This window comes from Aquarana catesbeiana, linkage group LG02, assembly GCF_042186555.1.
Source record: "Aquarana catesbeiana isolate 2022-GZ linkage group LG02, ASM4218655v1, whole genome shotgun sequence".
In the NCBI taxonomy this organism is placed as follows: domain Eukaryota; kingdom Metazoa; phylum Chordata; class Amphibia; order Anura; family Ranidae; genus Aquarana; species Aquarana catesbeiana.
This window is the reverse complement of record NC_133325.1, coordinates 263,529,396-263,542,524: the sequence shown is the minus strand read 5'-3', so window position 1 is coordinate 263,542,524 and position 13,129 is coordinate 263,529,396. Positions and strand designations below refer to the sequence as shown.

At 38.1% G+C, this 13,129-nt stretch overlaps 1 protein-coding gene and 1 long non-coding RNA gene across 2 annotated transcripts in view; one reads left to right on the top strand and one right to left on the bottom strand.

Annotated features, from left to right (window-relative positions):
* Positions 1–13,129, top strand: part of LOC141127669 (uncharacterized) — a 212,925-nt gene that overhangs the window by 35,796 nt on the left and 164,000 nt on the right. The gene's annotated exons all lie outside the window — the stretch shown is intronic.
* The window catches only part of GPC6 (glypican 6), a 1,118,958-nt gene continuing 1,114,878 nt past the window's right edge, over positions 9,050–13,129 (bottom strand). The window contains exon 10 of the mRNA XM_073614370.1: positions 9,050–12,199. Within this exon, the coding sequence (XP_073470471.1) occupies positions 11,997–12,199 (203 nt within the window). The 3' untranslated portion in view covers positions 9,050–11,996. The remainder of the gene's footprint in view (positions 12,200–13,129) is intronic.

Below are 13,129 nucleotides of genomic sequence, written 5' to 3'. Positions count from 1 at the left end.
GCTGTACACTCACTACTTTACATTGTAGCAAAGTGTAATTTCTTCAGTGTTGTCACATGAAAAGATATAATAAATTATTTACAAAAATGTGAGGGGTGTACTCACTTTTGTGAGATACAGTATATATATATACAGTATATTGTACATATATATTTATTCACCTGTGACAAACTGCCCCTCTGTATTTCTTGTGTGGAGCCCTGAAAACCAGGACATTACAAGATGCAAAACTTGACTATTGTCTGTGGTCTGTTCTGCTGCCTTATGCCCCTTACTATTGGCCCTATGTGCTGGAAGGTAAGAGGGGCAGGTCAGAACCAGCAGCCACAGTAACTGATCATTAATCAAACCTCCCCTACTCCACGCTGCTGGAGATAAAAAAAATGTACAGTACACACCTTTCAATCTCATTGCTACAGCATTAACACACTTAGAACTATAATAAAAGTGAAAAAAAATGATTAAACATCTAGGACTGTGTAACTATATGATGTGAAATTGTCATTTGAATAAAAAGATCTGTGAAAGACTCATAACATCTAATACAAAAACATATATATAAAAAATATAATAAAGCCAAAAATTCATCTGTGAAAAAAAACAAATATATAAAAAAACTGTGAAAGTTCATAAATCATATATAGAAAGTTCCAATATTGGACCTTGTTTGTGCACTGGTGCACAGTCATATTGGAACAGGAAGGGGCCATTCCCAAACTGTTCCCACAAAGTTGGGAGCATATAATTGTCCAAAATATCTTGTTATGCTGACGCCTTAAGCGTTCCCTTCACTGGAACTAAGGGGCCAAGCCCAACCCCTGTAAAACAACCTCACACCATAATCCTCCCTCCACCAAATGGTTTGGACCAGTGCACAAAGCAAGGTCCATAAAGACATGACTGAGCAAATTTGGCGTGGAGGAACATTCCCATAGACACACTCCTATACATTCTTCCCAGAAGAGTTGAAGCTGTTATAGCTGCAAAGAGTGGACAAACTCAATATTGAACCCTATGGACTAAGACTGGGATGCCATAAAAACAACTGTTAATCCTCCTGGCAGATCTCCCCTGGACTGCTGTTAATATTCTGTTATAAAAAAATAATTTTATTAAATTAAAAAGCTACTCACATAAAGGCATACCAGTAAGGCACAACAGGCCACTCACACAATAACTGCGGGTTCCCCCATTTGTAAAAGGGGTGGCATGTATATGTGGTGATATTAGAAGAGGTCTGAGAAAAGGTCACAGAGCACTGATTGAGCACTTCCATGAACATTTTCACATACAAGACGACATTGTATATTGGACTTTCAGTATTGGAACTTTCTATATAATATTTTTGAACTTTCACTGTGCTTTTACAAATTTGTTTTTTTCACATATGAGTTTTTGTCTTTATTCATTTATGGATCTTTTGTATATTTTTGTATTGGATGTTATGACTCTTTCACAGAACTCTTTTTCTCCGATAACAATTTCACATCCTATAGTTACACAGTGCTGCCTAGGTGTATATCATTTTTATTCACTATTATTATAGTAACTATCACTATTTGTAGATCAGAGAGCCTTGGGTTATTGGGCTCGAGTGACACACTAGACAGAAATCTAGACTGACACAATGGTACCTGAAGAGGTCTGCTATTCAGTGATGGTGGCAGTTTCCTACATAAATCTTTGCCACTTTACTGCAGATATAGCTAATTACCTTATTATAGCTTAAACTATAGTGTATTTAAACAATAACAACATGTTAGAACATCTAATTTGTAATGTATATGTTGTTAATATTAATAACTAATAGTAGCTGTAATGAGATATAACAGCTTTACACATTAGGGACCTATTTGTATTTTATCAGCAGCCCACAATGTCAACTGGCTTAGTCTCACTTGACTGCCTCATTTTCATGTCTTAAGAGAACTTACAGACCTGTAGCTAGTAAAACAGCAATACTGTATGTGCATGGGAAACAAAGAAGCCAAGGAAGTGCAATTCAGAGTGAGGAATAGAGGAACAACCTACACTTCTTTACAAAAATGAATCTGTATCTTCTACCACTGAGCAGTATAAAAATGATAAATAAGTGTAGCCAGGTGCCCTGCCGTGAGATCCTGCCTGCTGCTTCAATCGCTCTCACCATCTCTTCTGTTGTGTGAACAGACTATGTGAAACACCCCCATCCTGGTGGCAGAGACTTGCTATGCAGTCACATGGACTTATGGGAGTTATAGTCTCCAAAGGGGCCCTGTGCATGGAAACCAACAGGGGGTAAACTACAGCCCTCACCTTGCTTTTCTGCAGAGGAGAGAAAGAGATGTTTGCCCCAGCAAATTCTACACAAGCAACTGAGTGTAGTGGAGCCAGTGAGAGTGAGAAGACTGCACTGCGGGGTGCCATGCCTGAGAGAGGGCACCAATGTAAACTGCTGCATGTAGGGAAGCCAGCTAGTACAGAATGATGATCTAAGTATGGAGGGCCGGAGCCATTGCCAGAATACAGACCTAGCTGCTCTGTCTACCCGAGTCACCACAGGCAACCCAGAGTGAGGAGACACCTAACCAGAGGGACCACAACTGCTTTGTCGCTGGGTCTGGTGAGAGGGCCTTTCAGAGTTTACTTGCTTCCCCCACTAGAGACAGAGCCATTAGGAACTACCTAACCAGCTACCTTATAGCTGTAGTACTGCCTGCAGGCCTTGTTGACTGCCTTAAAGCACACCAACGGTTACTAAGCCCCAATGTTTAGCCAGCTGAAGAGTCAGGACTAAAGACTGCCTCTAACAGTTGTTATCCAGAGAATTTTTGCCCTGTTGCTTAGTTAAAGAGGTACCCCTTAGGAGACACTGCACTATACCCCAGCCAATCCCTCAGAGTGCATTCTAGTATCAATATCACTCATACTGCATATAACGATTATGCAACGTTTATCTACATTGTTTATTGCTGATTTACTAATTCTAGTTACTGATTTCAGTTTTAGCAGTATAGAGCCTGATCTTGGCATAGGTATAACTCTGTCTGCCTTTCTTTCTAAACTCGTATCAGTAGATGAAGTGCATTTATCATTAAACGGGTGTGTGTCTATTTTTCTGGTAGCAACCCACAGCCAGGTAAAAGGTATTTATACTCGAGTCTCTATATGTGCTTGCAGTGATTTTTTTTCAACCAGGTGTGTCAGAGGGGCTGAGGTTGTTCTTGGAGTCAAGGCTTTGGAACAGAGAATTCAAAATTACCAAGCAGCTTCTTAAGGTATAACGGTACATAAGTAGAGCAATCAAACAAAAAAAATGTCCAAAACATGGAAATTACACTTCTGAAACATACAGTAATAAAGATATACTCAACCTGATCACCAAGAGTTTCAGAATTTCGTTTTAGGGCCCTCCTATTATTAACGGCTTTCTTGCTGGGTTTGATCATGTATAATATAATATAATATAATATAATATAATATAATATATCCATTTTCCTATTTGTAAACAATTGATTACTCTTTGCCATGAAGTTACAAGAAGGGGGGAATGTATATCTCCATATACTGAGACTTTAAATGAAACGCACAAGGAAGAGGGGGTAGTGCGTCTCCATCCCTAAATCTAAATTAAAAAAGCAAAACGAGTGTGGGACTTTAAATGAGGCAGGCTCAAAAACAATGTAAGAGTAGAAATTGTATTATTTTTATACATAAATGTCGAAGAGCGTTTATATGTGACAAATAATTGTTCAATACATGTACAGACATAACATCCGAGTAGAAATGATATAAAACTTGATTCTAATAACATGGAAAAAAGATTTATACAGATTTCATAAGAATAATACAGTAATGATGTACAATAAAATTAATAAGAGTGTTGTAAAAATCTATGGAAATGTGAGGGATTGTATCCTCAAAAGCTCAACACGTTTCATCGGTAAACCAACTCATCGGGAGCGAATATATTGTCTGTAAATAATAACAGATGTTTTAAATTTAAAAGCCCATGGTGTGAGAAATACTATACATAATGGATTTATATAGAAAAAAAGAGGATCAAGTCCACAAAAACTTACACCCCATGGAATGCCGAGCTCGAATTATCCTACTGTGCATAAGTTGCCACATCAAGCCTCCCCCGGGAGCTGAGGTGCAAACAGTCCGGCCAGAGCATCAGGCCCACAATGAACAGCCCCCAGCCAGTAGACAAATAGAGTAAATAGAGTATTATGGCAGTATCAGCAAGTAGAATCTATAAGATAAATAGAAGGTATTTTTATGATAAACCCGGTAGCACTGCCAAGCACCAAATGAATGAAGTACATGAAGAAAGGAGAGTGAGCGAGAGTGACGTGATGGTGCAAAGATATAGCAGATAGAACAACCGACTGAAAAATGTGCAAAAAAGATTGCATGAGAGTAAAACAATAAGGGTGAAATATATATATATATATATATATATATATATATATATATATATATATATATATATATAGACCAAGGGAAGTGAAGGGTAAAACAATTGACCATATGAGAATCGTGTTAAGTGATGATCATGCAAAGTCAATATGAATATGAAGTGAAATAATGATGAAGATAGAAAGATATGAAAGATATGAAGAGACCAGAATGTATGAAGGTACCTCTAAATAACGGAAATCAAGTATATACATGAAATGAGGCAGGCAGTGCGAACCGGTAATCTAGTCAGCTGTAAATGGGGACGCCCAAGCCGGCCGGTCAAGTAGGGTGGACAAGCACCAATGTCACGCAAGCGTGATCATTTATCATAAAAATACCTTCTATTAATCTTATAGATTCTACTTGCCGATACTGGCATAATACTCCATTTACTCTATTTGTCTACTGGCTGCGGGCTGTTCATTGTGGGCCTGATGCTCTGGGCGGACTGTTTGCACCTCAGCTCCCGGGGGAGGCTTGATGTGGCGACTTATGCACAGGCAGGATAATTCGAGCTCGGCATTCCATGGGGTGTAAGTTTTTGTGGACTTGATCCTCTTTTTTCTATATAAATCCATTATGTATAGTATTTCTCACACCATGGGCTTTTAAATTTAAAACATCTGTTATTATTTACAGACAATATATTCGCTCCTGATGAGTCGGTTTACCGACGAAACGCGTCAAGCTATTGAGGATACAATCCCTCACATTTCCATCAATTTTTACAACACTCTTATGAATTTTATTGTACACCATTACCATATTATACTTATGAAATCTGTATAAATCTTTTTCCATGTTATGAGAATCAAGTTTTATATCATGTCTACTTGGATGTTATGTCTGTACATGTATTAAACAATTTTTTGTCACATATAAACGCTCTTCGACATTTATGTATAATAATAATATTTCTATTCTTACATTGTTTTTGAGCCTGCCTCATATAAATTCCCACACTTGTTTTGCTTTTTGAATTGCCATGAAGTTAAAGTAGAATTGAAACTAAACAGCTAAATAAACACATTTATACATGTGAATTGTCTTACCTGCTTAAATAATTGTAATTTTGTTTAGTCACTCTTGTAGGTCACTCACCTTCTCATCCAGTTGAGCTTATTTAATAAACAGCACAGTAGGGCCCCTTTCACACTGGAGCGGGAGGTGCGTCGGCCACTAGCGGGGTGGTTTTACTCCCCGCTAGCAGCCGAGAAAGGGTTAAAAACCACCTCAAAGTGCCTCTGCAGAGGCACTTTGCTGGCAGTATAGCCGTGCTGCCCCATTGATTTCAATGGGCAGGAGTGGTGTATACACCGCTCCTTCACTGCTCCGAAGATGCTGCTAGCAGGACTTTTTTCCCTGTCCTGCTAGCGCACCGCTTCAGTGTGAAAGCCCCCAGGCTTTCACACTGGAGATACAGCAGCGGCTGTTTTGGGTCGGTTTGCAGGCGCTATTTTTAGCGCAATAGCGCCTACAAACCGCCCCAGTGTGAAAGGGGTCTAAGCATCTTGACAAAGCTTCATTTTGAGGCAAAACCCATTACTGACCAGAAGTAACACCAACACTTTTACCTCTATTTTACAATTTGCAGAGAAAAATGCAGTTGTGGAGAAGAATGATATGCTATTGATTTATTTAGCACTACTGGAACTATAAGTATATGCATTCGTATGGAGATTACTCTTTTTTACCTAAAGGGATATATAAGTTGTGTATCACTAATGGCACTCACCTGTTATGGAGGAATAGACAGAAATACCTGCATTCAGAGCCATCCATCAGTCCTACACATGTGTACACTCAGGGATATGTACAGTTTCTGCATTCAGATCCATGCACCTGCTCCTGCCTGCATGTCAAATTTGAACACTCGACTGTCTATGCCAGTGTTTCTCAACTCCAGTCCTCAAGGCACCCCAACAGGTCATGTTTTCAGGATTTCCCTCAGATGAAATGGCTGTGGTAAATACTAAGGCAGTGAAACTGATCAAATCACCTGTGCAAAATAATGGAAAACCTTAAAACATGACCTGTTGGGGCGCCTTGAGGACTGGAGTTGAGAAACACTGGTCTATGCAACCGCTGTATATGTATCCACTTCTATGAGCTGCTTGCACACAGCTCCAAGGTGGATGTAGACACAACAAAATGCAGGTCTGCATGGAGGTTGGGGCTCATCGCCCATCTGAATGAGCCCTAACTCACATTTGAGCTTGCTCAGAGTGGGGTTGTGAACAAGTGCACTGGAAAAAATAGAGTTAAAAACACAGGACTTAAAAAAAAAATGGAGTCCTCAACCTGGAAGTAACATTTAAACTTCTTATAAGCAATACACATAAATGTTGTAACTAGGATAATGAGTGCTACAAAAGTTAAAGTTGTTGTTCGGGGCACAGTGTATCTCATGTATATACAAATGGAGCAATATCTTTAGGATAAATACCACTGTGCCAGGTGTGAGCAGGTTGCCCTTCTGGAAGCCCACATTAGAAATTCTACAACACTGAGGAGTTTTGACGACCTTCAGAGGAGTTTTCTATTCAATGAGGAAGCAATTAATGGGATTGATGTGAAGGGTGGATAGATTAGGCTGGCCATACATTATACCATTTTTTTGTACAATTTCCATTTAGATTTACCAAAACCATATAACATGAGGACAAACCTAAACATTTTCAATTTGTATGCAATCAGGCAGGCCCTTGCACTACATAGTTGAAGGTATAAAGGAAATTGAACAAGAAAAATGTAAAATGTATGGCTAGCTTTAGTCAGGATGATCGGGCAGGCTTTATCTTTGGCGCACAGAAAAGGAAGGCCTGTCCTGTGTTTGAGAAACAAAATTTGGTTAGTTGAAAAAGGATGTGAGGGTAGGGGTAGCAAACTCTGAGATGCCAGCCCTAGATGTGACTGGTACCCCTCACATCTGATAGAGTAGCCCATCTAGTTGGAATGGTGAGTATAATGTAGGGTGCCCATAGAGTTGGAGAATACTAAAATCAGGAGGAGTGATAGCATAATTTGTCAAATGGATAGCTTCAAATAAATGGTTTGCAGTCTCCCTGATATCAGGGTTTAGCATGTTGTAGACTGGGTAGATAATTTAAAGGGTAACTCCACTTTCGTGGGGAAAAAAAAAGCAAATAATGAAAAAAAATAATATAGCGTGCACAATTGCCATACAAGTCATATTGTAATTGAATGTTATTAAATATTACCTTTCCTTTTCAATCTGCAGCTCTGTAATTTTTATAAATGCAATGCAATATGGCTACATGGAGTTGTTCTGTACACAGAATGTGTACTGACCACTCCCCAGAAACATAATTTCCTGCTTGTATGATTGGCCCACCAATTTTCCCAGAGTCTGCCTAAGATACAGGTCAGATTTCAGGCATCCCTTGGAACAAAAATGTCACTTTTGGTGAGATACTTCCAAAAGGAACCAGTCTAAAGGGATGCAGATTTCCTTATTAGTGCCCTTCATCTGCCCCAGCTGACTGATAAATATGAAACCACTCCCATTAGACCCACTTGGCACAGAGGTACAGACAAACACACATGGATTTCTTCAGAATAACAAAAGGTAGGAATCTGCAACAAAGGCTGTTATAATCCTTGCAATGTACATAGATCACCCAGAGGGGAATGTTTTTTTCTCAACAAAAGTGGAGTTACGCTTTAAGGGAGGGGGTTGAGAATGACCTAGCTGTCTTGGTCCATGTTGGGATCTCTAATGCCCCGTACACACGGTAGGATTTTCCGATGGAAAATGTGTGATAGGACCTTGTCGGAAATTCTGACCGTGTGTAGGCTCCATCACACATTTTCCATCGGATTTTCTGACACACAAAGTTTGAGAGCAGGATATAAAATTTTCCGACAACAAAATCCGTTGTCGGAAATTCCGATCGTGTGTACACAAATCCGATGGACAAAGTGCCACGCATGCTCAGAATAAATAAAGAGATGAAAGCTATTGGCCACTGCCCCGTTTATAGTCCCGACGTACGTGTTTTACGTCACCGCGTTTAGAACGATCGGATTTTCCGACAACTTTGTGTGACCGTGTGTATGCAAGACAAGTTTGAGCCAACATCCGTCGGAAAAAATCCTAGGATTTTGTTGTCGGAATGTCCGAACAAAGTCCGACCGTGTGTACGGGGCATTAGACTTTATTTAGAGAACTAGACTGCAAGTTAACAGGTAAGGACCCCCAAGGTCATATTCTCTGGAATATTGCCTGTGCCATGTGTAACACCAGAAAGACAGTGGGAGCTTAGAGAGCTAAAGAGGAAAAGGGTGAAAATGTCTAAACTTATTACAAGACAGTTTTGTGGCACAGTCTAAAGAAGCCCCAACTAGGCCTATTCATCTCAAACAATGCAAAATGTATTACAAATGTAATTTTAAAAAATCTGGGTAGACTTGTGTATTTTTTTTAACCTCATAGACTGTGTAACTATACATAGCTTATGGGTGTGCTCAAGTCCCAAAGCGATTCATTGATAGAAATGACTTTTAAGTAAAAGCAATACAGTAATGGACACATGAGTCGTGTCATTCAGTGATCAATTTGCAATATATTTGATCTCTAGGTAAAAGTCACACTTATATGAAAGCTTGACAGATTATTTAAGACCGCATCTTTTCTGAACATTCAAATGATGCAATGGAGATTGCAACAATGTAGTCAGAACTTTCTAAGCACATATTTAAAGATAAGCAATATAAACTGGATTATTGTTTCTGCTTTAATCATAAAATAAATCAACTAGATTTTTTTTTAATCATTTTGAGACATTTATCATTGATTGTGGAGTCATGTAATGTGACACTGGATCTATAGGAAAAGTAGTAGACTGGATGAGTCTTCATTTTTTTATGTCAGATAGAAAAATGGTTCTGAAATGATCATTATTGTTGTAAAAAAGATTCTAAATATATAGCTCATCCCTGGTGCACTTTAATTGTTAATTATCGGTTATATATATATCCTGGTAATCTGTTGTCAACAGAATATCTAGCAATGGCATAGATCTTTGGGGGTACTCTTTTAGTTTAATACCAAGCGATGTAGTGTAGCACATGTTTGGATATGGTGTGTCGAACACTTTCTTGTTAAATAACGATGTGGAAAAAAAATACCAACCTGTAATATTTAAGTTGTAATCTTGGAAATTGTGTCGTTCTTTGTAGTGGAATTGGGGGTCTTTATTCTCTAAAATGTTTAAATAAAGAATAAGACTTGTTTATTGTATGTCTCTGTTTAGTTTTCTTTTATTGAACCTGTAAAATGTAGCTGACAGTTACTGATACTTACTAAAGTGGCGACATGAATAAAATGCAGGCACCTCAATGTACCTGTATATACCTTCAAATATCTTAGGAGTGACACAGAAGCACCAAAACTGGGATGGTCTATAATGTACATTCCAACTCTTACTAATGACGTCAAGAACTAGCCCCTTTCCTGCTGTATCCCGTGCCTTCCTATTGGCCAGTGAGAATAGCAAGATGAAAGGTCAGTAGGGAAGTATAAATGTCAGCTAACGCTTTCAACTATGAAATGTCCTTATAATATTGTCTCTGGATATGGCTTTCTAGTTGTCTTAAAATAGGGTCCCCATTTTACGATTAGTAGGCAATGTTTGCAAATACTCTAGTGGTTAAATTAATCGTTTACTGAGAAAAATATGGATAAAGCCATCAGAAACCTTCTTCTGGAAATACTAGATGCCTAACTGTCTTTGACCGAAGTACTTTCTGGAGCACTGATCTAGAACAAGCATGCAACTAGTGAGGTCAGGGAAAGTCAGAATTAGTTTTAAATGATTTTTCCAAGTCAGTAGCTCTGAAAGTACTGAAACCTTTGAACCAATATTATCACTATAACAGGCAAAAAGCTAGAATTGTAAAAGGAGAGCTCAGCAATAGCAGACTATGACTTTTCTAAGTATAGGTTTCCTTTAAGAATACTGAATATCACAGCCAAAAGAGTCTTGGTGAGGACATAAGGTGCAAAATAATTTTAAGAGTTGTTAAGGTATTTTCCTCCAATTTATAGCGTGATGAGATGCAACCATTGTCCTTCTACCTTATCACCAAAGAGCAAAGAGCCAAAATCAGCAGGTAAAACATTAGCAGCAGTTATATTTGTTCTTTTTAAATAGGAAGCAATTCATAATCCAAGAATCACCACAGAATTCTACTTTAGCAATGCAGAGCCCTTAGTGTTGCCCTTGACCCTTCCTCCAATCTCTTAAATCTGCTGGTAGAATTCCCCACCATTATTCATAGACGACCACACAACACAAATACAAAATAAAATACAGGTTGTAAATATTGCACTTTGGTGATTACCTTAATGCCCCGGGCACATGTCTCCAAATGATTTATTGTAAACAAACACAACCTGTTCATGAGTTCTGTTGCTGAACACAATTAAAGCGGTATTTAACCCAAAACCAAAAATGTATTATAATGCAGCTTACCAATCATGATAGATGTGATGGCTGCATTCGTTTTTTTAGGCTTTTTCACCTCTGTTTTCACCTGGTGATCTGGCCAGTAACACACCTCCTGTATTACACTGCCCCACTCTGGATGAATTAGGGGACACATTTTGACAGCAGCATTGTCAGTCAGGGCGTAGGGAAGTGTCAGATATACTACCAGATTTAAATACACTAACAAACTAAAGTCAAACTCCAGCTCACACTTTATAAGCAGTTACTGTATAGCAACAGTTTTGGTTTTACATAAATAAATAAAATTTGATCACTGTAAGCCCCTCTGCCAGTGGTAAATAGTTTGTGTTATCCCTGTAACTGATATATTTGCAGGGCAGTTTGTTCTTTTGAAAAACAGACTGCATCACCCGATGAAAATAGAAGAGAGAAAGCTTAAAAAAGAAAACGAATGCAGCCACCGCATCTAAGAATTAGTAAGCTATAATTTAATAAACGTTTGCTTTTGGGTTTAATACTGCTTTAAAGATGAAAATGCAAAAGGCCAGATTGTTACTTCTGCAGACTCACTTCACACATGGTATGTAATGTTAGGTTTCAACAATACAAGCAAGAAGCAAAGTAAAATACTGTATATTTGTTTTTCTACCAGGAGGCAGATACCAGCTGGTAGTCATCAATTGCAAATCAGTTTAACATAAATCAGGTGACATGACAGTTTAAACTGTGCTGCATTGTCTTGTACATACTACAAAATACTGCATACAGTATGTGCATAACAGGTCCACATTAAGGTTAGAAAGTTTAGCACAATTTAGTATTTTTAGACTTGTTTTAGCTATTATGCTCTAAAAGAAGGCTTTCTGATCACATGGTTTAAACATACATTTAAGTAAAATGCAGGTGTTTTCTGTTCGGGCTTTGTTTCCATTGTAGTAGAGAAATGAAGAGTAATAAGATGTACGTAAAAAATTGTCAATATTTGAGGGAAATGGTCCATTGTCCAGTAGTGTATTAAAAAAAGAAAATTGACTATTTTCATAACTAAAACAGTTTTTATTCCTGAAAATGTCTAAATTATCTCCATTGTCTCACCAAGATTAGGATAAATGGTGAGAACAGTGTGAGATGTGATTGCCTGTGAACAGATGCTGTAGAATATTCAAATTCCCTTCTGTCTGGTTCAAATGGTGGAGCTTCTGTTGTAATGTAGTCAGTCTCTGTAGGACAAATGTCATCAGTACAACCACTGCCACTTCCCGAGCCGCTGGTCTCTTCACCTTCAAAATAAAGATGCAATTGTATTGCATGTTATTTTACATCACAATAAAACGGAGAAAAAAATATGTCAGCAATGTTAATGCTTTTCACACATGTATTATTGTTCAGCTTCAGCCTGTGAAATCTATCCTCAGTGCGGCTTCACTTATGGTGGTATTTGGAATAGTGATCTGATCAACCTGTTTGAGATTGCTACTCTTTCCTTCAACCACACTTTTCTGTTGTCCCATCACATATATAACTTCAGCTTTTATACAGATATTGCAGAATGGTTGTCTATGCATGGCATGATACCAAAACACAAGTCATCCTTATCTAATTATTTCTACATTACATATGGTCATCCTGACCTCTAGATTATATTGCCATACTTCATGACTCTTATAGTGACACACAAGGGGTCATCCAAACGGGAGTTTTTGTTATGTTAGCTCTTTCCTAGAAAAGGGCCAAAGTACAGCCAAACTAGTCCAGACATCACTTGGCAGCACATTTCACACATCACATTTCGCAATATTGCCTAATACTGAAGTAGTTGAGAACATATTTATAAGCGGGAACTCCGGGCTCCTGAAAACATATTCAATATACAGTTCTATGTATGGGGAACCCTGGACTCCAGATATCCAGATATTATTTAGCTATATGTCTGGAGTTCAGCTTTCAGGTTCACAAGGTTGCCCCTTCCTCTCCAAATGTAATTCGTACTGTTCATTGGGTATTGTGAGAGCTATGGTAGTTACAGTATATATAAGTACATTTATTTTTTATGATTACATCTTTGGAATAAATTGTGTTTTTTAATATATGCCTGGAGTTCTATTTTAAAGTAAACCTCTTGTCTCAGCAGTTTTGGCCAATTAGATTTTGGAAAATCAGAAAAATGGTTAGTTTTAAAAGTTATATATATTTTTTTATTTATTCTCTCT